A 21,886-nucleotide genomic window follows, 5' to 3' on the forward strand; every position below is an offset into this window, starting at 1 on the left:
GAGTTTATTCATATTACTTTTTGAGAGTACAACTTCCAGATTTCCCTAGTGATCATGATCATGGAAAAGTAACTCTACTACACTCTGTAACACCATCTCAATAAGATCTTAATAAATTTCTGGCCCAGGCCTCAATGTTATGTGTTGAAGTATGTCAGACGTTTTGACAACCACCTTCCTTCTTCAGTCTCAGGCCCTTTCACACTGCACAGATATAGCACTGTGATACCACTTTAGCAGCCATGGCCTCATTCTATTGAATCTTGGGATTTGTAGTCTGAGGAGGCAGTAGAGCTAAAAATTCTAATTGGCCTTCCTTAAACTACCAATCTCAGGTTTCCAAAGGATGGAACCAGGGCAATTAAAGCATAATCATAGTACTATATTTGTATACTGTAAAAAGGCCCTCAGAAGACTCCCTTCTGTAAAATGAGGATCATTGTGAGCGAAAGATTCACAATCACTAGAAGGACAGAAGAGATAATCAACTGTTGCAACCCCACATAAGCCTTTGTGATATAATGAGGAACTGTGAAGAAATAACCAGACGCAGGACTTTAAAACACACAACATGATTTCCTTTTATTTAAATGTTTAATCAGTTTACATTCCACAATTGACAGTTTACTTTTTCAGTTCCCTCCCCCCAAAAAACAAATTGCTTAATTACCAGACAAAATTGTAAACCTATGGAAATGCAAAATTTTCTGCCAGTTGAAAAAATGAGAAAAGGGTGGGGGAGTAAGATGCAGCCAGGTTTTTGGTTGTTATTAAAGTTCTTTTTTTCCTCCCAGCAAAGTCCTTCTCAACCTATGTGGCATCCTGCTCAACTGTTTTTTCTTTCTTTCTTTCTTTCTTTCTTTCTTTCTTTCTTACTTTCTTTCTTTCTTTCTTTCTACCATTCCTTTTCCTCTCAGAAAAGTCTTGCATTACTTGGCATCCTTCACAGTTTTGAAATAAGAGCTCCTCAATTTCCACCAGCTCCTTCTCTAATGGAAAGAAGCTTTGGTTCTTAGCTGCCTGGAACCCCATACACTGAAACATACCAACAGTTTGGTTTCTGTTGCATACAAATATCTTTGCTCACCTTTGCTATGATTGCTTAATGTGAAGAAAGAGAAGTGATAAGATGGAGACTGAGCTGTAAAAAAGTTCAAACAACACATTTATTCACATCATATTAGAACAAGAATCATAACATACAGAATCATTATTATTATTTAGCATCAAGAACCAATTGGGCTACTTGCATTTCACGATCAGCCTGAAACTGAAAACAGTGCCCCATAATCCATCCTCTTTGTTGACTGACCAACTGGGTTTGATCAGGAAGACCATTGCTCTGATTTCTGCTATGGACAATAAGGTGAAAGAAGGCAGGGTATAGAAAAAAGTTTAAGTAGCTTAGATAAAATAAACCCTATAGGGAAAAAAATAGTTTAGCCTAGTGGCTGGGGAAATCCTAAAGGGACTGTACTTATCAATTTGGTGGGGGCAGAGAGGAGCTGTGTTTGCCAGGGATAAGAATTAGACCCTGAAATAGGTAACATAATATATGGGTTTAGGAGGGAATAAAGGCTAAATTCCTTACAATTAACTTTGTAGTATTTATTTTGATATTTCTTGTGTTTTGTATTTAGGGCTTTAAGGTTGCCTACAATTAATACTCAATGGCAAAACTCCTGTAAGCAAATCCTGGGGATGTTGTTTTATAGAGCGAATGGACCTTTGAGAGATTGTATATATGCTAGATTTGGAATAAACCATGCTGTAGTTTTGTTCATTTTATCATTTAAAGAAGTTATATAAATCTGCAAAAAGTTTAAACTTTTGTAACTGTGGCCTGTTACAGACCGCCCAAAAGGGGCGGTCTTGGGCCGCTGCCGGTTGCAGCGCGGGGAAGCCGCTGCAGCCAAACCGCGCGACTCCCCCACGCTGTAAAAAAGGAGCCTGAAAATCGCGCTCCTTCCGGCAACCCGGAAGAGACGTCGCAAGTGCCAAAGCGCTCCTTCCGGCAACCCGGAAGAGATGTCGCAAGTGCCAAAGCGCACACTCATGACGTCTCTTCCGGGTTTAGACGTCCGGACACTGTGCGTCTGTTACGTCAAGATGGCCGCGCCTGTCTGTATAGGGTGCCGCCATCTTGCCGTATGGAATACCCATGAGGGTCAAGGCGCGTCCGGAAGTGCCGCCCCTCACGCGTATTCCTGGCACAACGACGGCGCCGCTTAGGCCCATCTGTAAGGCGCCTGAGTTTGCATATTCATTTATTAGTGGTCTCACAGAACTCAAAGAAGCAGTACACTTACAAGGGGGGAAATGACTAAAATCTGGGAGCATTTTCTTGGTATTTCATATCCCATGATTTCACATTTTCTAGATCAGCTTCAGTACAGCATATACTTAATACATACTGCATATATATTTCACTTTTAGACCTGCAGTGGTTAGTACCAGCCAAGGTGAAGACAGCTCACTCTTCATGGAAGCTTGTCTAGCAAGGAGCTTGACCACCCACCTGCTTTTCACTGTCTGGCAAGAAGTTATTGTGGCCCAAATAGGACAACCATACAGGGCTAGTGTAGCTTAGTGAGCTTTGATGCTGTTCAGATCTGGGTAGGCTGTAGTCTTAAATAGATACACATGGAATCAAGATTCACTTTTATGACTCGCATACATAAGTAACATAAATCTCTAACATTTTGGTCAACTAAAAGCCTTTCCAGCATCTTGGCTTACATATGAAGACTGTGCAATCATCACTGTGTTCTTCTGGTGGAAGAATCAACCACTGTTCAGACCTTTTAACTCACTCTTGACTAATCTTTGTCTGCCATGGGTGTTTTACTAAAGGGATAGCACCTCTTTTGGAATCAGACCCAAGTCTGGACTATTACAACATAGTATATATCTCTCCTTTGTTTACCTGCAACATATTTAATGCCTCTCAAAATGTAAATGGTTTTTTGAGTTGCTTGCGCTTTTCTTATTTCATGAGATATTGTGTTCTCCTCAACAGCTTTTCAGCCTTCTTTCCCTCTATAAGGCCATGAAACCACAAAATGCAGAGTATCTGGAGATGCAGATAACATTTGACAGGCCAAATATCGAGGTCTTTAAACAGAGGCTGGATGACTATCTTTTGGGGATGCTTTGATTGTGATTTCCTGCATGGTAGGGGGGTTGGACTGAATGGCCCTTGTGGTCTCTTCCAATTCTATGATTGTATTATTTTAATGCTAGCAGATAGAAATAAATACTTGTTTAGATAGGACCTAAATTATATAAAAGCATGGGGTGGGATTCATCTGACCTTCCAGATGTTTTCCATCATCTACTGGCTGGCTACAGTTTCTGGGAATAGCAGTCCAATAATATCTGGGAAGGTGTATAATTCCTAAACTTGTACGAGGGCTTAGTGAACTGGAGACTACTATCTTGGTTTTCATTCTGATGTAATGAGTTGATCTGTGACTCTGACATATATTGTGCATAAAAACATTCCATCTTTGAACACTGAAGCTACAGATGTGTCATAGTGCTGAGCATCACCTCAGAACACTGTGCCAACAATTCTTCTGAAGAGACCAAGAAATGTGAAGGTAAAATACTTTAATAGGTAAATGTAATACTCTATCTAACTTACTCCCTCATATAGAGGTGGTTATTTTAATTGGAAAACATTTGATCCTATGCACACACACATTCACACCCTTTGTGCTCCACAATGCTATAGTCCAGACACAGTTTTGCCATACAAATTTGCCATTGATTCATTTACAAGACTTCTTCCAAGAAGTAGCCTCTTCTCAAAAGTACATGTATGTCTTATGTCATTTTGTTTGGCAACAGAAAGAGATGTGTGGGAGTATGCTTGAAACTGGGGAGAGAAAGCTTCTGAAAGAACAAACAGAGCAAAAAAAGAGGAGACCCTGAACAGACTTGCAGAAAAGGAAATATCTCTTTTCACAACGAAACTTTTTATACCATGCCGTTGGAGGATACATATATTGGCTGGCACCCTGTTAGTGATATGTGAAGGCACAAGTTCAATTTATGCCTCCATGTGTCTTTTTGTTTGTCACTGCAGTGGTGGGTATTTTCTTCCCTCTGCAATGAACAAAACATTCCTCCTGGACCTACCATTTAGTTACTACAGATCCTGTCCCCAAGGTCATTCCGCTGCTGTTGGAAAGTGGGAGTGGGAAATTGGGAATTGGAGGACATAATCTGCTGAGACCTCTGGAGGACTCTGGTGGATCTCAGTGGATGATGTAATCATTTTGCATTTGGTTATGGCAACATAGCCAGGTGTTTCTCTGATCCCCTGCATTCTCTGCCAGCCATGGAATGGGGTGGTGATGGCTGCAGAAGCTAAACAGTGAGTTGGACAAGGATGCTGAGAAGATAGATGCAGCATCTAGAACTATGACACCACCCTATGCAATACAGGATCTTGGCCATCAAGTATTGATCAGTGGGTCCTAATGTGCACTGCTCAGCCTATTATACAGACAGTAAGTGAGAATTATATTTAGCATTGCTTTGTACTTTCCCCTAAAACAGTCATTCCCAAACATTGGTCCTCCAGGTGTTTTGGACGCCAGCTCCCAGAAGTCCTGACTATTGGCCAAAGTAGCTGAGTCTTCTGGGAGTTGAAGTCCAAAACACCTGGAGGATCAAAGTTTGGGAATCACGGCTCTAAAAGATATAGGCCAAAATCCTGATGGAGTATTGAGACTTTGTAAATGAACTTACACCTGTGGGAATTAGAATTGCACAGTTGTGCAATGTCGATATCCAGTAGAGGGGTGCTCTTATGTTACTATGTAGCAGAGCCAGCAAAGTGCCAAAAGTGCATTGGCGCCCAATGCACAATAGGGCTAATGCACATCAGGCACTCTTACCAGTGTTCTGATACACACCTCCAAAATCCAGTAACTGGGTTCCTTAGCACCTCTGCTATTTAGTTAGCTATATGCAAAGTTATGTTATGTAAAAAGTCATACAGGATTCTGATGACAGTTATTGGCCAAAAGTCAGTAACCAGAGATTGGGGAAAAGGTACTTTTTGGATTACAATTGTAGTCTTAAAATGGAATTTTTCTGCCAATTACATCCGAAGCATGTAACTTGAGGCTTCCCAAGTCAGACTCATCCAACCACCTATGTATTCTGACCTACAATACTGTGAGAGATTGAGAATTTAGAAGGGCTTTTTCTTGCAAGGTCTGGCACTGGGAACATTTCCTGCTGAGATTTTGGGATGTCAGCTGCACTGCTTTTCCCTTTCTCCTGCCTCAAAGTGTGTGTGTGTGTATTTAAAAAACTCCTTAGGAAAAGGAAGGGAGAAACAGCGGTGCATCTCACAATGGATTCTTTGAAGCACTGAGACTGAACACTTAAGAGGTCTGTTGAGAACTTTTCAAACATTTGATGGGAACACCCAACACACCTAGAATTGTTTTGTGCGGGATTTTCGGGCTATGAGGCCAAATTCTAGAAGAGTTTATTCCCGAAATTTTGTCAGCAGCTGTGGCTGGCATCTTCAGAGAATGCTGGCAAGGAAGAGAGTGGGGTATATATACTTTTGGTTGAGAGGAAGTGATTTGCATAGACAGTTTCAACAATCTGGACATCCTGGACAATTTCAATAGGAAAGAGGAAATCTTGAAAGTAAACAAAATTTAGCTACTAGTCCTGAGAAACTCCAAAATCAAGACCCAGCAAATGCAGATGAAAAACATGCAGAGTGAGGGGGGGTTTCCCAACAGACAATATATCATTAATTAAATAGGAACCGTGAGACCTTGCCTTTCAGCAACAGAACAATACACAGATTAACATGCAAATACAGAACAATACACAGATTAACATGCTTCTTCTCAACTAACAGTATTTATATCCCACTCTTTTCCTTGCCAGCATTCTCTGAAGATGCCAGCCACAGCTGCTGGCGAAACATAATAAACTCTTCTAGAACATGGCCTCATAGCCCGAAAAAAAAACACAAAAAACTATGGATGCCAGCCATGAAAGCGTTCAACTTCACACCTAGAATCTCCCTGTGGTTATGCTGTCTGGGGATTCTGGGAACTGTAGTCCAAATATAACATTTTCAAGTTCTGATGCAGGAGGGCAGTCATGTACTTTTGAGTGAAGCAGAAATATCCCAAGTGAGAATGGAGAGGCAGCAGTCTTTATTTTTGTGGTGGCTTTACACACTAGGATTCTTTGCTTGACCAGATAGTGATTCAAACCTTTCATCAAACACTGGAGCATCTTCTGACTTTATTTGGGTACTGCCTCTGTGGTCTTCACTTAGTGGCAGGAACCGTATGGCCTTCTGAATGTTTGCTGAACTACAATTCCTAGCATTCTTCAGCATTAGCAATGCTGGATGAAACTACCAGGAGTTGAACATCAACAACCTCTAGAAGCCCATACAATTCCCACTTCTAACCCCCTATGTAGTAGCTATAGTAGGATAATATATGAAGTAAAATAAGCTCCCAATAAATTTTCTACTTCATTGTCTCTTACTATTCCAATGTCTTTCCCACTATACAATTATAGTGGTATGATTCCACCTTAACCACCATAGCAACATTGTATGGAATCCTGGGATTTGGAGTTCTGTGAAGTATTTAGAAATTTCAGGCAGAATGCTTCACCCAACTACAAGCCTCAGGCTTCCCTAGGATGCCGGCATGGCAGTTAAAATAGAAAATAGGCTGTTGCCACACTGCACAATTAATGCAGTTTAACACTGCTTTAACTTCACAAATCCTGGGATTGGTAGTTTGTTGTGGCACCAGAGCTCTAAAGCCTAAGATAAATATCCAGGTAAAGTTTAAGATCCACCAACATTCAGCAATTGTTAGAGGTCACATTCTTAAAGTGACTGATACCATCCTTTTGTTTTCCCTTACGTAATTGTAATTTACAATTAATAAGGTGAGAAGAACCATAATATGGTGAGAAGTCCCCATAAGAGCTTCAGAACTATGATAAACTTCTGAGTTCTTTCTGTGGCACCCAGGAACTGGGAGACCTCCCAAGAGAGCTATAGTGGTTCTGCTTCTGCTTGCTTTTAGGTCTTTTTCATACCATGCAATTATAGCAGCACTTTAACTACCATCTCTGTATCTTGAGGAATCCTCGGATTTGTAGTTTCATGAAGGATTTAGAATTCTCTGCCACAGAGTACTAGTACTTCACTAAACTACAAATCCCAGAATTCTGTAGGATATAGCTATGGCAGTTAAAGTGGTATCAAAGTGCTATAACTGCGTAGTGTGAAAGGGACCTTATACAAACAGTGCTGTTTCAGAATATTGTTGTCTTTTAAACTTTTAAACTCTGTAGGGAACATTATATTTGTGCTACCAGAGGTTCTCTGCTACCACTTTATTATTGGTAAGCTGCCTTGATTTTTTAAAGAAAGGCAAGATATAGCTAGAGACAGAGAAATATAAAATACTAAAGAACTGCTACACATGATGAAGAACATTCATTCTTGGTGTTAATTCTTTGCTCTGCATCTGTATCATAGTACCCTTTCTTTTTGCAAGTCAGCTCACATGCCCCTTAGTTCACTTTAATATATTCACTCAAATTAACATAGGTAACATTGCTATTGTATAAAGCTTTTTACTCGAAAGCAGCAATTGCCCCTCCCTTTTAAAGAGAAGCAGTGAGAATATAATAATTTTAGGGACAAATATATATATTTCTGCATTGTTGGCTTTAAACATCATTAATTTTATAATCTTCACATTGTTTTCTGTCAACTCATTAACTGTGGGACACACATGACTGATTGCAGTATAGTGAAATTCGTATAATGAAACCAATTCCTAAAGAGAGGAACACTACTATTATCTGCAGTCACTGACTGAGATCTGTCTGTCTGTCTATCTATCTATCTATCTATCTATCTATCTATCTATCTATCTATCTATCTATGCTTAAATTTAAGAGTGATCTACTTTAGACCAATAATGGTTCAGTTCTACTAGATCTTGACAGTAATGCAGAACTAATAATTAATTTGTTGTTGTGTGCCTTCCGGTCATTTCTGACTTCTGGTGACCCTAAGGAGTTTTCTTGGCAAGATTTGCTCAGCGGAGGTTTAACATTGCCTTCCCCTGAGGCTGAGAGCATGTGACTTGGACAAGGTTGCCCAGTGGGTTTCATGGCCAAATTAGGAATTGAACGTTGGCCTTGACAGTCATAGTCCAACACTCAAAACACTATGCAATATTATCTCATAAATCTGTATCAAAGGATTTCTTGGGGTTTCAACTGCACACGTCCTGGGAGTCCTTCAGGTGGGCATTATATAGGAGAGAATGCAAGTCTGCGGGGGGGGGGGGGGCAGGTTCAATTGTTAACAACAGTAAACATGAACCTCGAGAATTATGAGATTGTAAATCCAAACTATTGAACAGGATGCCAGCCTACATTTGCATTTTTATAAATATTTCTACAGTGTATCAGAAATACAAAAAGTGATGTCTCTCAGGTCTCATCTACACTGCATAAATAGTGGAGTTTGACACCACTTTAACTTCCATGGCTCAATGCTTTGGAATCCTGGGATTTGTAGTTTGGTGTGACACCAGAGCTCTCTCACAGAGAAGGCTAAATATCTCACAAATACTACAAATCCCAGAATTCTACAGATTTGAGCAGTGTCAAACGTCATTATTGCTGCAGTGCAGCTGAAGCCTCATTCATAACAGGCCAAGAATAGTTCCGCATTTATATAACATTTTCCCGAACACATCAGTTCCGTCTGACAGCTCTTGCCTTACAGCATAATCCTATGCGTATCTATTCAGATGTAAGCCAACTACATTCAGTAGGTCCTGCATCTAGGTCAAAAATGGATAGGACTGCAGTATTAATGACTCAGATGTTAACATGGCTTACAAAACCTACTTCATCAGTAGCAAATAGATCTTGTCCAAATTCATTTTATGGGCTGAGTGCACTCTTACAAAGACATCATAACTATTTATGGCATTTCTTATTTGCTTTGTTGCAAGATCTACACAGAAATTGGGGGAAATTGGGTGGGAAGGCATCTATTTCTCTCAGAATCCCTTAGCAAGCATTCTGTTTCCTCTCTGACATACTGTCTCAGGTAATACCAGTCATCATGGTCATGGAGACATGTGATCTGTTTCTGCTGCAAAATGCCTTGCATATATACAATAATGGCATTTTCTCAAGTATATAAAACTCTATGCATAGGCACATTTGATCTGTGGCTTGTGGCATTCTGTTCAAGCTCTAAATGTATAAGTGACTATATGAGTGGCCCATGTTCTAAGCAAGGAGAGCATCTCAGTCCAAAATAATCGACATAAGTGGTGGTTCCCTGCTTGGACGATGAACCATCCCTGTCCACCTAATCCAGTTTTGTCTTATTTTTGGAGCTGTGCAGTCCCACACTATTTTCTTATGCTTCTGGGGTGGTTTAAACTGGCTTTGAGAGGCAAAGTATTTAGGCAAAGATGCAACCAGGAATGCAGCAATGGGTTGGTGAGGGGAAGAAGGTTTTGCCCTGAAATAAAAATTCTGCCGATGAAATTTTCCTTTGGTCTCTAAATTTCTACCTTCAGTTAAGCATTTAGAAATACAGTTTAGGCTTCCAAAGCAAAGGGGCAGATAAAGTGAAGAAGGGAATGCAAACACAGCAAAAATGTGAGTTCTAGGTGTGAATAACGTTCAGTGTTTTACTGCAATGCTAGAAATTTGGGGATCAAGGGTAAATTTCATGGGAGGCAGAATTCTTCTTTTGATGATGGAAATTATTTAAACCCTTACCCCCAATATTTATATCCATAGATATATATAAAACCTTGCAGCCTCTGTGTACTCTTGACTCCATGAGATTTGGAATATGTTTTCCCATTGTATTAGCCATTTCTTGAAACTTTTGGAACAGTTTCCTTTCTGTTGGTTGAGTGACATATAATCAACAGCTTATATTCTCTGAGTGACTACTGGATGACCTAAGGGTCTACTGTCAAAAATGTATAGCTATCTTCTTTAGGATTTGATTTCACTCATGTATGCTGTTGTATGACAAAGCCAATCTGATAATACAACTCAGGCTGCAATTTTATTTATCTGGGGGGAAGCTTCACCACACTTAAGGTGACTTACTTCAGAGTAGACATATATAGGATTGTTACATTCATATTACTCTAGGAGAATAGAAACTTGTTGAGCTGTGTTAATTGCAAATATTAATATAACAGTCATTAAAAACTCAAAATTATGTGACAAGAAATTAGAATAAATTCTAAGTACTGAATCTCATACAGTCACCCAACCATATCCATGGATTCTCCATCCATGGAATCAACCAACAATGGTTCAAAATATTCCACAAAAATAAAAATACAAAATGAAAACCTTGATTTTGCTATTTTATATAAGGGATGCCATTTTACTATGCCACTGTATATAATTTGACTTGAACATCCATGGATTTTGGTATCCATGGCGGGGGGGGGGGGGGTGTCCTTGGTAAACCCAGAGGATACCAAAGGCCTATTGTATTTGCTTTCAAGAATATATTGTTCCAACATAGATAAACAGGTTCACATTAGCCAGTCATGACTGAAGATCATGAGAATTATTTCAAAATGAGTACTGGTAGCAGAATTCTCAGAGCAGAAAAGATGGATGGACCATATATTAGGTTGCAGCTCCATGCAGTTTCTCCACATTTCTGTGGGAACTGGCTGGATTCTCAAGTTTCTGTTGAGATAATCACATTCTACTCTGTCCAATGAATTTTGCAAAAATGATATCTGTGTCAATCCACAAGAGTTGCCTATCAGGTAGCACTATAGGTTGATAGGGCACAGGCAGTGCCAGAGAAAAATTGCAAAGAAGAACTACTATTCTCTGCTGAGTTAGATTTAGTCATTACTAATAGGCCATGCTGATATTCAGAAATATAAAGTGGGAACATTTGATTTGATGCTGTACCACATTAGGCTGCAGAATATGTGTGTAAATGTGTTTCATGATGCATATTTCAAAATAAAACTCTTAGCTCACAGAAAGTGAGCATATCAGGGGGAAAAGGTTTGGCCTCCTCCTTATGTTTCTATGTGCAAGGGAGACCTTTCTCCACAAGGAGGAGCATTCAAATATGGAAACCTGTGAAGTGGGACAGTCCAGGAGTTATACCATTTGATTCTGCCAGGCCTTATGTCCTATTGCTAGTAGTGGGATTCATAGCTCACTCTTGGATTTGGGAACAGTATGGTTGTAGTTCCTCTGTAACTCCAACTCACACCTCTCCACTAATGCAGAAGTATAGAAATTACATGGGAGAAATGAAATCACATAGGAAGAAGAAAACTAGATTGGGGGATGAAATTTGTAGAATTCTTTCTGCGTGATTCCTCCTTTCATGGTGTCTGCATTCATGCAGTTCTGCAGTGGCATGGCACAGTGCTTGGAAAAATCCTTGTAAGCCCACCTCTCCCAGAATCTAGCATGATCACTGGTTGGGGATTCTCTGTTTGAATTCCAAGAAAGGAGCTTTTCCAAGCTGGGGGGAATGAGAAAAAGGTACAAGATTAACGGGCCACTGTCCATGCTGTTCCTGGAATGGAAGTATTTGGCTTATAGTTGGTTATAACTATTGGATTGTGCCGAGTAGAGGAGACTCAAACCATGTTAAAAATATATACAGCTTCCCATTTGTTGTTGCTTAGTCAGGCGATATCATAATGTCACTTGCCAGGAAAATAAACCACCACAGAACCCTTTTGGCAAGCATACATCTTGGCCAAGGTCAATGCAGCTGATGAAGGATAACCCAACAAGAGCAGATGCTTGGAGGTGCTGCTAGGAACAGGATAGTAAAACAATTTGTTGGAAAGAACCACTTCACCTCTCCTCACTTTCTCCCCAATAAACTTTTATGACATTGACTTTATTATGACACAGAGACCTTACAAGCCTTTCAGACAGGTTTTTTTCTTATTTTTTTTCTTTTGACAGCAATACATGCAAACAGTTTCGCTTGAGAACCGGTGACTTCTACAGTAATAGGAACAACGATAGAGGCTTTGATGCGTTCCATTTCCCTTGCCCCTCTGAGAATGGGGGAGAACCAGGAAGGCAGCATCAAGGGTGGTCTTGGTAAATTCCTTAGGAAAAAAACCCAATGAATGCTGCCTCTTTGAATTCACTTGACAATTGAATCCCCCCTCCCCTCCCCTCCCCTCCCCTTCAGTTCACAATTTTAAGTTTGTACATTTTTTTTACAGGCATCTGGATCCCAAAACAGTCACACATGGAAGGCGCTGATATGAAAATGGAATTCATGGAATAGAAGGTTTTCTATTTATATCAAACATTTTCATGAGAAAGAGACAGAGGGAGGAAGGGAGGGAGGGAAGAGGAACTGAGCTGAAAATGAGCTGGGGTGCACAGTAACACTGAATGTTAGGGTAAATTTGCATGGGAAATTTTTTGAGGTTCACCCATTTTCTTTGTTGCATCTAATTCATGCAAGGCAGACATGATTAGATCTTGGGACAAGCACTTTTTGGGATTATGCTTTTCAGCATGGCCAGTAACATCTGGGCAATGTAATCTAAAAAGTTACACTTCCAGGTTTGGGACATGACTGCTCTTCATCAGACACTAAAGATGCAACATATCTGCATTAGATGAAGCTGTAATTGGGCCAAGTCCAGGTAAAAGAGTTCACTATAAATGAGAGTATGCTCAAGATCTTATTTGATGCTAGCAGAGCATAAAGATCTTCTAGTGGATGTATGCATAGTTCAGGAGGGTATGGAGGGCTTTGCTATTGCCAGCTGGCATTTTGTTCAGTATATAGCCTAACTGCTAGGGATTTGAGTTTTCTATAATGAATGACTGGACATGACCCTGCAAAACCACCTTTGCTGCCTGGCAGTGCCCCTACCAAAGTGTTCCTAAGGCGCTGGAGATCAGAGTGCTGGGTGTCCTGGGACAAACAGTTGTGGCAGGACCCCAAAGGGGTCTCTCCAGCTGCCTGTTTTTAGGACACCCCATGATCAGGAGAGCACCATGGACATCTTTTCCCAATTCCCTGATATCTGGACACTGAGAAATTATTCAGTGAGAGCACTTCCAAGCTCCAAAGGTTAGTTGGGGGGAGTATAATTAGTTGTAACTACATCATCACCTGTAGCCTTATCTAAGAAAGTAAAATGATGGTGCTCCATCATTATTGTTATGATGACAATGCATGATCTTGGCCATTGTTTGTATGGCTGGAGTATGCTTGCTGATGAAATCATTAATTGATCAGTCAGTATTCATCAGTCACATACAGAATAAACCCAGCTAGCACCACAGCCATGCCCTATGAAATTGACATTCAGGGCAAGTGGTGTTGCTAAAAGGCTTCGATGCACACATCATAACGCAGGAAATTCTCAAATGATAAATCATCTGTCTGTGCCACTTAGTCCAGAGAAACTGTTATCTTCATTCAGATATGCTTAGCCGTCTCTCTCTCTCATTCTCTCTCTCTCTCTCTCTCACACACACACACACCAGAAATAGTCTGGGCATTGATGTGCAACAATGTTCCATTCATGATGTGAAAAACTAAGTAACCACTTAAGGCAGGAGTGCAGAGTATCTGGCCCTCTAGATGTTTCTGGACTGCAAATCCCATCAGTAAGAATGTCCAGAGGTGAGGGATTATATCAGTTATTGCAGTCTAACCACAATTAGGGGCCCGCAGGTCACCCATGCCCACTCTTTATCTAAGAAAACACTTCACCAGTTGATGAAGGCAGACTTCCACAACCTGGTATTAGACCTATGTTTTGGAATGTAATTCCCACCATACAGACCCAGCATGGCTATATTGAATGGGGAGCGTGGTTGACTAGAATCCTGTTGGTTAACCCCAATTAGAGTAGACCCATTGGATCAATTATTTAATGGTGAGGCAACAAATAGATAAATCCCATTGATTCAATGGTTATACTTTAGCTGAGATTAACAATTGGATTCAGGATATTGTGTGACACAGCTGGAGGGTATTGAGTTGGGAAGGCTAATAATGCAAAGGGGCAGATGAGAGCTTCAGCTATTCTCATAAACCACAAAATCCATTATTCAAAAATTTACATATATACATCTGTGTAAGCATGCGCGCACGCGCAAGCACACACACACAAAGAGAGTTTTGAACCAGATTTGCCATTATGTTACCCTAGTTAATGTAGAAACTTGTCACAACTGTCCTTAGGAGATCATAACACTAGGCAAAGGCCTAATGCTGTACTTTCCACGAAAGGAAATTTGCATTTTGTTACTGATATTTTTCAGGGAGTACAGGAGGGCAGAAGCTATCCAGAGGCAAAACAGAGAGTCCCAAATCTAATGCAGCAAAGTGGGGAGAAAGAGAAAGAGAGGTGCAAGAGGTGTGCTGCATACAGTGATGGTGGGTGATTGCTCCCATGTCAGTGGGACAGTGAATCCATTCCAAGTACAACCAGAATTGAAAGGAGCTATCCAATGTGCTGAACCTGATTTACCTACCTTTCAAGTTCAGACTAAAACCCAGGATTGATATACTATCTCACTGACACGGAAATCACTCACCACCATTGCAAAATTGAAGTGGAGGGGGAAAGTTGAAGTAGAGGGGAAAATTGACAGACACTCCATTCCCTGACCAGCCTATAAATGAGGTAATAACATTTTCCAGTTTTATTTCAGTCTATCTAACTCTGTGCCAGATTTGCTTACAGAAAATCAGGGAATGAAGCCTTCAGGCAAGCAAAGGCTGGATATATTTTTCCTTAGTGGAGTTCCTACTTCATTCCAGCAGTTTAAAATTAGTAGCTGGTACAAGGTTGTGTTTAGGGCATGGAGGATTGACATTTTCACCACCAACCCTCCCACCAGCGTTTGTTACAGTTCTGTGTCTTTCATAAGTTGAATTTGCAATCAGAAATGTGCACCGCTGGGTTTAATGCTGACTGTCCTGTAACTGGACTTAAGAGTGCTGTTGTTGTTATGTGCTTTAGGCAACCCTAAGGGGTTTTCTGGGCCTGAATTGCTTTCACTAGATGGAAATTAAGTGCATGTTTTGCCTGCTCTACAACATGTCTGTCTCATTCAAGAAAAGCATTGCAAACAATGGATTTTACAGTATCACATGAATTCTGCATTAAGCTGTTTGTGGGGGGTGGGTGGGTGTGTCTGTGTGCACACACATGTGTGAGTTTCAGAGGTTGGAACCAAGGATGGAAAAGTTACTCTTCAAAATGCTCTATATTATAGATGCCACATTAGACTTTACAACAGAGAAACTGAAATCACCAAAGAGAGGAAAAATAGTAAAGGTCCCCTAGTTTTTACTATTTTATATCAGAAGAGGGAGCAAAAAATTTGTGGAAGATCAAATGAGAAATCTATAAAGGAAGACACTAAAGTGTTTGGAAATTACTCTGTAAAAATAATAATGGTTCAAATTAGGTGTCTGAGTTTCCTTTCAGCTCCCAGGAGTTATAAATAATTCAGCTCATCCAAACAGAAGACATTCTAAATCTAACGGCTTGTTGTGGAGGATTCCAACCTTTTCCCTGTGCACTCTCCACTACCACACAACATCTGTCTAATGAAAGTGTAGCTTTATGCTGTGAGCTAGATGAAACCAGCTCCACATTCCTCTGTAGTGTAGTTATATTCTTGCTGGATGAGACCTTCTGACAAGGGGAAATGATGTAGCAAAATTATGTTTAAAGTATTGCCAAGCAGTTTCCGTTTGTTTCCCTTTGTTTTCTTTTGTTTTGTCTGTCGAGACAAGCTGCTGCCGGAGGTGAATGACGAAAAGAAAAAGAAAAAAATTGGAGAGCATCCAGTAGAATCCTCAGAAAAGAAGAAGACACATCTCAGGATGGGCTGGAATTCTCTACCAGCTACTTAGTTAAATATACCATACTATACTGCTCCAAGAGAAGGAGGTCTATTTTGGTGGCAGTCAGGGCATGGAGGGCATGACATTTCCACCCATCTTCCACTAGCAGGTAAGACAGTGATGAGGACTTGCAAGAGGAATCCTGCTTCTACTTGTCATAGCCTCACTCGCTGGTGGGAGGGTTAGTGGTGAAAATGTCAATTCCCCATGTCCTAAACACAACCTAGACCTCCTCCTCTCAGAACAGCTGCTGCTGGATAAAGTAGATTTTGGAGGGCAGTTAAAATCAGTCCAATAGTGCCATGATCATGGCTGCATAGGGACTGTGAGTATGGTATAATTACAGATGTATAGGTTATGCATCTATATCTGCGACAGTGAACGCCATCCAGGATCTTTATTTACTAACCATCCAGGATCTTTAGGGGACTATATAAAAGAACCAGAAGTCTTCTTTTCCTTTGTAAAGTGAATGACAAAATGCTGCCATCCCTCCATTCCTAAGAAAGTGTTCAGATGGGCATTTGAATCTTACTCCAACATTGGTGATGGGCCAATGCCCTCTTGGAGGACCAATGCCTCCTTGAGAAATTCTTCTACATCAGTAGACAGCAATGCCTGGGAGCAATTTTGCCTCCCCAAAACCTGCCACAGGCCACATTTTTTTTTCCAAATCTAGAAATGCCTTATATCTTGCTTTTAAAAAGAATAGCTGTTTCTGGATTATTTAAAAAGTAGTGATCCTTCTTTTTGACTGATTTTTTTTTAATGGAAGCAATGAAGGATACATGCATGATTCACACCCATGGTAGATATCTTGCTTCAGTCTCTCCTGTAGCTCCCAATACTGAGACAAGCATATGCCAGTTTATTCACTTGCAGCTGCATACTTAGCCTTCTGTCTTTTGCATTATTGATGCAAAAACACGGAGACTTCTTGAGGAATCCATTGTTCTCTGCTGACAAAGAGGCCTATGACCAGGGACGTAGCTAGGATTTTAGGAAGGGGGGGGGGGTTCCAGATTAAGTGCCACCATTATAATGGGGCTTGAGTGTGGCAGTGCAGCAGCACACACCATTCATTTTTCTAATGGAAGTGTGTGGGGGGGTCCGGACCCCAAGAACCCCCCCCCAGCTACGTCCCTGCTGTGACCTCACTGGAATGAAGACATATTGGATTGCAAAAGAGGGATCCCTGTTGAGATGCAAATGGACTTTAAACTTCCTGGACTTTGAAAATCTCCCTATTGCTGTATGGCCAGAAGAGGGAGGAGCCAGCCTGCAAAAGATATTCTCCCCAGCATAACATCTTAACTAAGGACTGAAACAACATGTAGGCATCTGACTAACATCTCCAATTGTTTTTTCCCTCCTGTTTGGTTTGTAACATCTTTCTTGATGAAGAAGCCCAAGGAGCTTCGAAAGCTTGCAACAAGTATATTATGCATTTCGGTTGGCCAATAAAGGTATCACTGATGGATTTTTGTTTGTATTTGTTAAATGGCCATGTTTTTTTTAAAAACAATACTATGCCTTTGATAGTCTCTGCATGAAAATGAATAAGGCTCCTGTGATGATTTACAAGAAGAAAAAGAACTGAGGCATCGGTGACAGTTCGATTTATGCATCCTAAAATTAATTAAGCAGTGGGTTCAATTGCTCCCTTCCTCCCTCTTTTGTGACCAGTTTTCTAGTAACCTTTATATTTGTCATCATGGCTGAGCAAGATTTGGATTGGCACAAACTAGTGAAGGGACAGCTTGAGAGTGAGGGATAATCCTTCAATTGGGTGGGACAGCAATTTCTTATTGTTTTTTAAGTGTGTGTGTTTTTTTTAAAAAAATAGATTTTGTTAGGTTTCCAAACTATGTTTTTAATGTGAGAGGAGAAAATTAAAATTCTTCCATATCAATCCTGAAATTGAAAGCACCACACACTGAGTATTATGCGATTTATCAGCAGGTTCAGAGAGGTCTGGGAAAGGTGACATGACCACTAAATTGCTATTGGTACCAAATGTTTGGAAAAGACATGTTGCTATGTCATCTGCCTTTGTTATTTTTTTTAAATAATGGGGCTTATTTTCTAATTATTGTTCCTTGCACTTTATGTGAACTGGAATATTAAAAATGAGTCCTCGTATATGTGCCTCCTTGCATGTAACCATCCAGCATTGTTATACAGTATTTGATGCCCTTCTCCACAAGCCAGTATTGTGGAGAGTGCATGACTACTGCATTAAGCATTTCTGTCTTTTTCTCAGTCTGTCAATCTACATAGGGATTATTCAGACTATAGGGCATATTTTTATTTTTTGGGGTGACATATTGCTTTTTATGTTTTCTAAGCAGCAGACTTATGAAGAATGAGTAAAGAAAGGGGAAGAAACAGACGGAGGGAGGGAGAGAGTGAGAGTGCTTCAGTTATAGTCACAATCATGTCATAAAAGATTTGAGTTTATGCAAAATGGATTTCCATTCTTTGCCTCTAACTCTTACAGCTTTATATATGTGGAGGAGACCTTTTCTCTCAAACACAAGGAGATCCCTAGTGAAAAAGGACAGCTTTTGATGACCAAATATGAGGCAGCTTATTTTTGGTGAACATGGATATAACTAGAGACACTACTTTTTATCCCTTATTAGCAACACTTCATCCTGAGTTCCTCTCCTCTACAATGGCTTTTTACTCTGTTGTCTATAACTAACAAAAATAAATAAATAAATAGCAGCAACAACAATGACAACAACAACACAACCCTCCAAACACCTCTTGCACAGTCACTCAAGCAAGAGCAACAGACCACAAAGGCCACTTTTCCCATCCACAATGCCTTCTGCACAGAATAATAGCATTTCCTGGTGATCCATAGTGACACACGCACACACGCACACGAGAAGAACAAAATCCGGCCTATGAGACTTGCCATCACACAACAGACCCTTTCCTTCATAAATGTACAGGCCTTGATGCCTTCAGTCACTAACATGGTGAGAATGGTTTGGTAGATGATCACACATCAATGTTTGAACTGATTTCCTTTTAAAAAGAAAAAAGGGAATGGAAGGGGGAGTTATACACACATGTATCACAGCATTTTGGTGGGGCTCTCGCCTGGGTTTCGGTCAGCAGTTCAGCCTCCTTGGTCAGCCTGGATGTAAGGCAGTCAGAAGTTGAAAACAGGATCCACTGAAGCATCTTCATTTGCAGTTATATTCTGTAGAATTCTGGATCCCCTCCCTTAAAGTTTAGCAATGGAAGGGGAAACCTTTCTTAATGTTCTATTTCATTCCCTTTTGTTGGTAATTCAAGAGAGACAAAGAGAGAAAGAACAGGCAAGATTTGTGGTATGTTGTGTTTTGTTTTTTTAAAAGAAGAGAGTGTGCAGGAAGGGGGATTCTGAAGATGGCCTTCAAGAGGTTACATTTCAGAGAGGTAACTTGAATGTTTTCGTTTATTTTCAGTTTGTATTTCCCCAATTTGTAGCAGACAAAATTGCGCTTTTGTTTCAAGCTTCCTGTACAGACTCAGTAGTATCACACACACCCCAAGACATCCATTTCCCCCTCCCCATCCCTACCACAACCCCTGACAACTGGCAGTAGACAGATGCAACAATATGTTCACTGGACTTTGAACTGGGATGCTGAAGACTTTTTTTTTTAAAGAACTAGATGGAAGCGCGATGTTGCAGAGCAGCTATTCCCACCTCCAGAAGAAAGAGCAAGAGCAATACAAAGTCTGTAGAGAAGATGTAGGCGCCATATTAGACTCCACTCTACCTTGGCACTGGCATCTGTTTGAGATCTATATATAATATATGTTTATGTATTTATATATATATAATATTTATAATATGTATATTTATAGGTTTGTTTGTGTTTGTTTTAGCACACTGTCCCATTCTCAGGTCTGGTTTTAGGGCAGTTGGTCCTGGGGACAGGTTGCACAGAGGGGGCCAAGGTGCAGAAGAAGCCAGAGATCAAAGTGAGACCCAGGCCCCCCCAGGCACAAAACATTGACCATCCATAGCCGTGGCTGATGTCGTCGGGAAGTCCGTACAGGTACCGTGGGTATCGGGAGAGCTCAAAGTTGATTCCAGCCACGCATGTGCACAGTGAAATGATGCAGAAGGTTCCTGGAGGAAAAGAAAAGGGGACAAAGAGGCAGGGGGAGGAGAGAACAATAAAAAGAGGTTAGACTTTTAAAAACCACCGCTTCACAGCTGGAGAAACAGATAAAGAAAAGACAATGCCAGAACCAGCAGAACTGTGTTAACTATCCCCTCCAAACCTATGCCAAATTTTTGCAATTGCTTTGCAACAAAACACCTGTACTGGAAAAAAATGGCAAAAAATGGCAAAGTATGAAGCAGATTTCAAATTTCAGTGTTTCTAATTAACAAAGTTGAGCAGCAGTTCTACAGAGTGAATTTCATCTCTTTATTTTAAATACTTTAGGTCTACTATTCTACTGCAAATGTAAAACAATCAATCTAGCACTTTACAGTTAAACAAACATATGTATTTCATAAATAAAAGTAAACTTTTAAAAACAATTTATTTAATGTTTTTATCAATTTGGGAAAAAATAAATTTATGTCTTATCTGTAAAACATTGTCTTCATAGCTTTTTAATAGGACGGATGTGCTTCATGCAGCGATATTGGTTTTTCAACATCAGGGTGGAAGGCACTAACAATAAGTCTTAAATCCCTTATTCAGTTCAGTTATTTTCACTCTGTTCTTTGCTCAGATAGAAGCGGGGTGACTGCACTGAAGCCTTGCTTTACTAAATATGACATTGGGAAAGCAATAAAGTTCATCTAAACTCTGTTCCACAGTTCAGGTTAGTGGGCAGAATTGTTTCTTCTTGTAACCAAAAATCTTGGTATGATTTTTTGCAAATTTTGCCTCAACTCAATGTCATTTGAAGTGAAATAAGTTCTTCTGCCACTATTCTTGTTTCCTTCTTGTTTGTATCTCAGAGTGGATTGATCACCCAGTCTTATTACAGTCTACACTTATTAGATGCACAGTGTGAAGTAATGAGGATCTTTAAACTGGTGCACTTCTCACTATAAAGCATGAGCTAACCAATAATAAGGAGAATACTCAGCATCAGTTTAGTAGCTCTGGATGCTCAAAGTACTTCACATTCATTTTCCTACACTTCTTCTACCCACCCTAAATATAAGTTTTGTTACTCTGCTAACTGGTATTGAAAGGCTGCAGCAGAATAGATAAGTCCTTTCTAAGTCTTTCACCCATCATTTCACATCATCTCTCAGTCTATGTGGACAGTCACATATTAGATTAGGACTATAGGGAGCTACCCTACACTGAGTGCAAAGGGATCTTGTAGCACCTTTGAGACTAACTGAAAGAAACTGGTAGCATGAGCTTCTGTAGACTTGAGTCCACTTCCTCAGATCTGTATACTATTGAAAGTTTCAGATCTGAGGAAGTAGATTCAAGTCTATGAAAGCTCATGCTACTAGCTTCTTTCAGCTAGTCTCAAAGGTGCTACGAGATCCCTTTGCATACTAATTTTCCAGGCTAACACAGCCATGCCTTTGAATTCATACTGAGTCAGACTGATAGTCTATTGAGTCATCTATCATCAGCTCTGACAGGCAGTAGTTTTCCAGGGTTTTACCAATTCTTCTTGGACCTATCCCCACCAGTCTCTTATCCAAGGCTGTCATTGTTCCACTTTCAAAATCAAACAAGTCTGTGTTCAGGGTGACAGTATGGTCTAAAACTTTTTATAGTATACATATAAGCCCAAAACACAAAACTGTAGTTTTGTGAGACATTTAGACTTCTGTGTATGAGAGCTATGGTGCCACAATAAACTACAATTCTCAGGATTCCCTAGCACCAAGATAGAGCATTTAAAGTGGTCTCAAAC

General features: G+C 40.2%; 1 protein-coding gene across 3 annotated transcripts in view; it reads right to left on the bottom strand.

Moving 5' to 3' along the window:
* Positions 1–606: 606 nt before the first annotated feature.
* Positions 607–21,886, bottom strand: part of TMEM178B (transmembrane protein 178B) — a 382,079-nt gene continuing 360,799 nt past the window's right edge. Inside the window, exons 4-5 of one of the 3 annotated variants that reach the window (XR_016281497.1) lie at positions 19,057–20,111; positions 607–1,349 (exon numbers count right to left, since the gene is read on the bottom strand). Coding sequence is in view for 1 of the 3 variants with exons in the window: in XM_089527884.1 (XP_089384010.1) it covers positions 19,861–20,111 (251 nt within the window). In the remaining 2 variants the exon portion in view is untranslated. Of the gene's footprint in view, positions 1,353–11,593; positions 20,112–21,886 lie in introns of those variants that run through there. The other 2 variants (XR_016281498.1, XM_089527884.1) reach the window with 2 other exon arrangements.

The sequence above is a fragment of the Sceloporus occidentalis genome, unplaced genomic scaffold (assembly GCF_023333645.1).
Source record: "Sceloporus occidentalis isolate IW3139 unplaced genomic scaffold, rSceOcc1.0.p SCAF_5, whole genome shotgun sequence".
NCBI classification, from domain to species: Eukaryota; Metazoa; Chordata; class Lepidosauria; order Squamata; family Phrynosomatidae; genus Sceloporus; species Sceloporus occidentalis.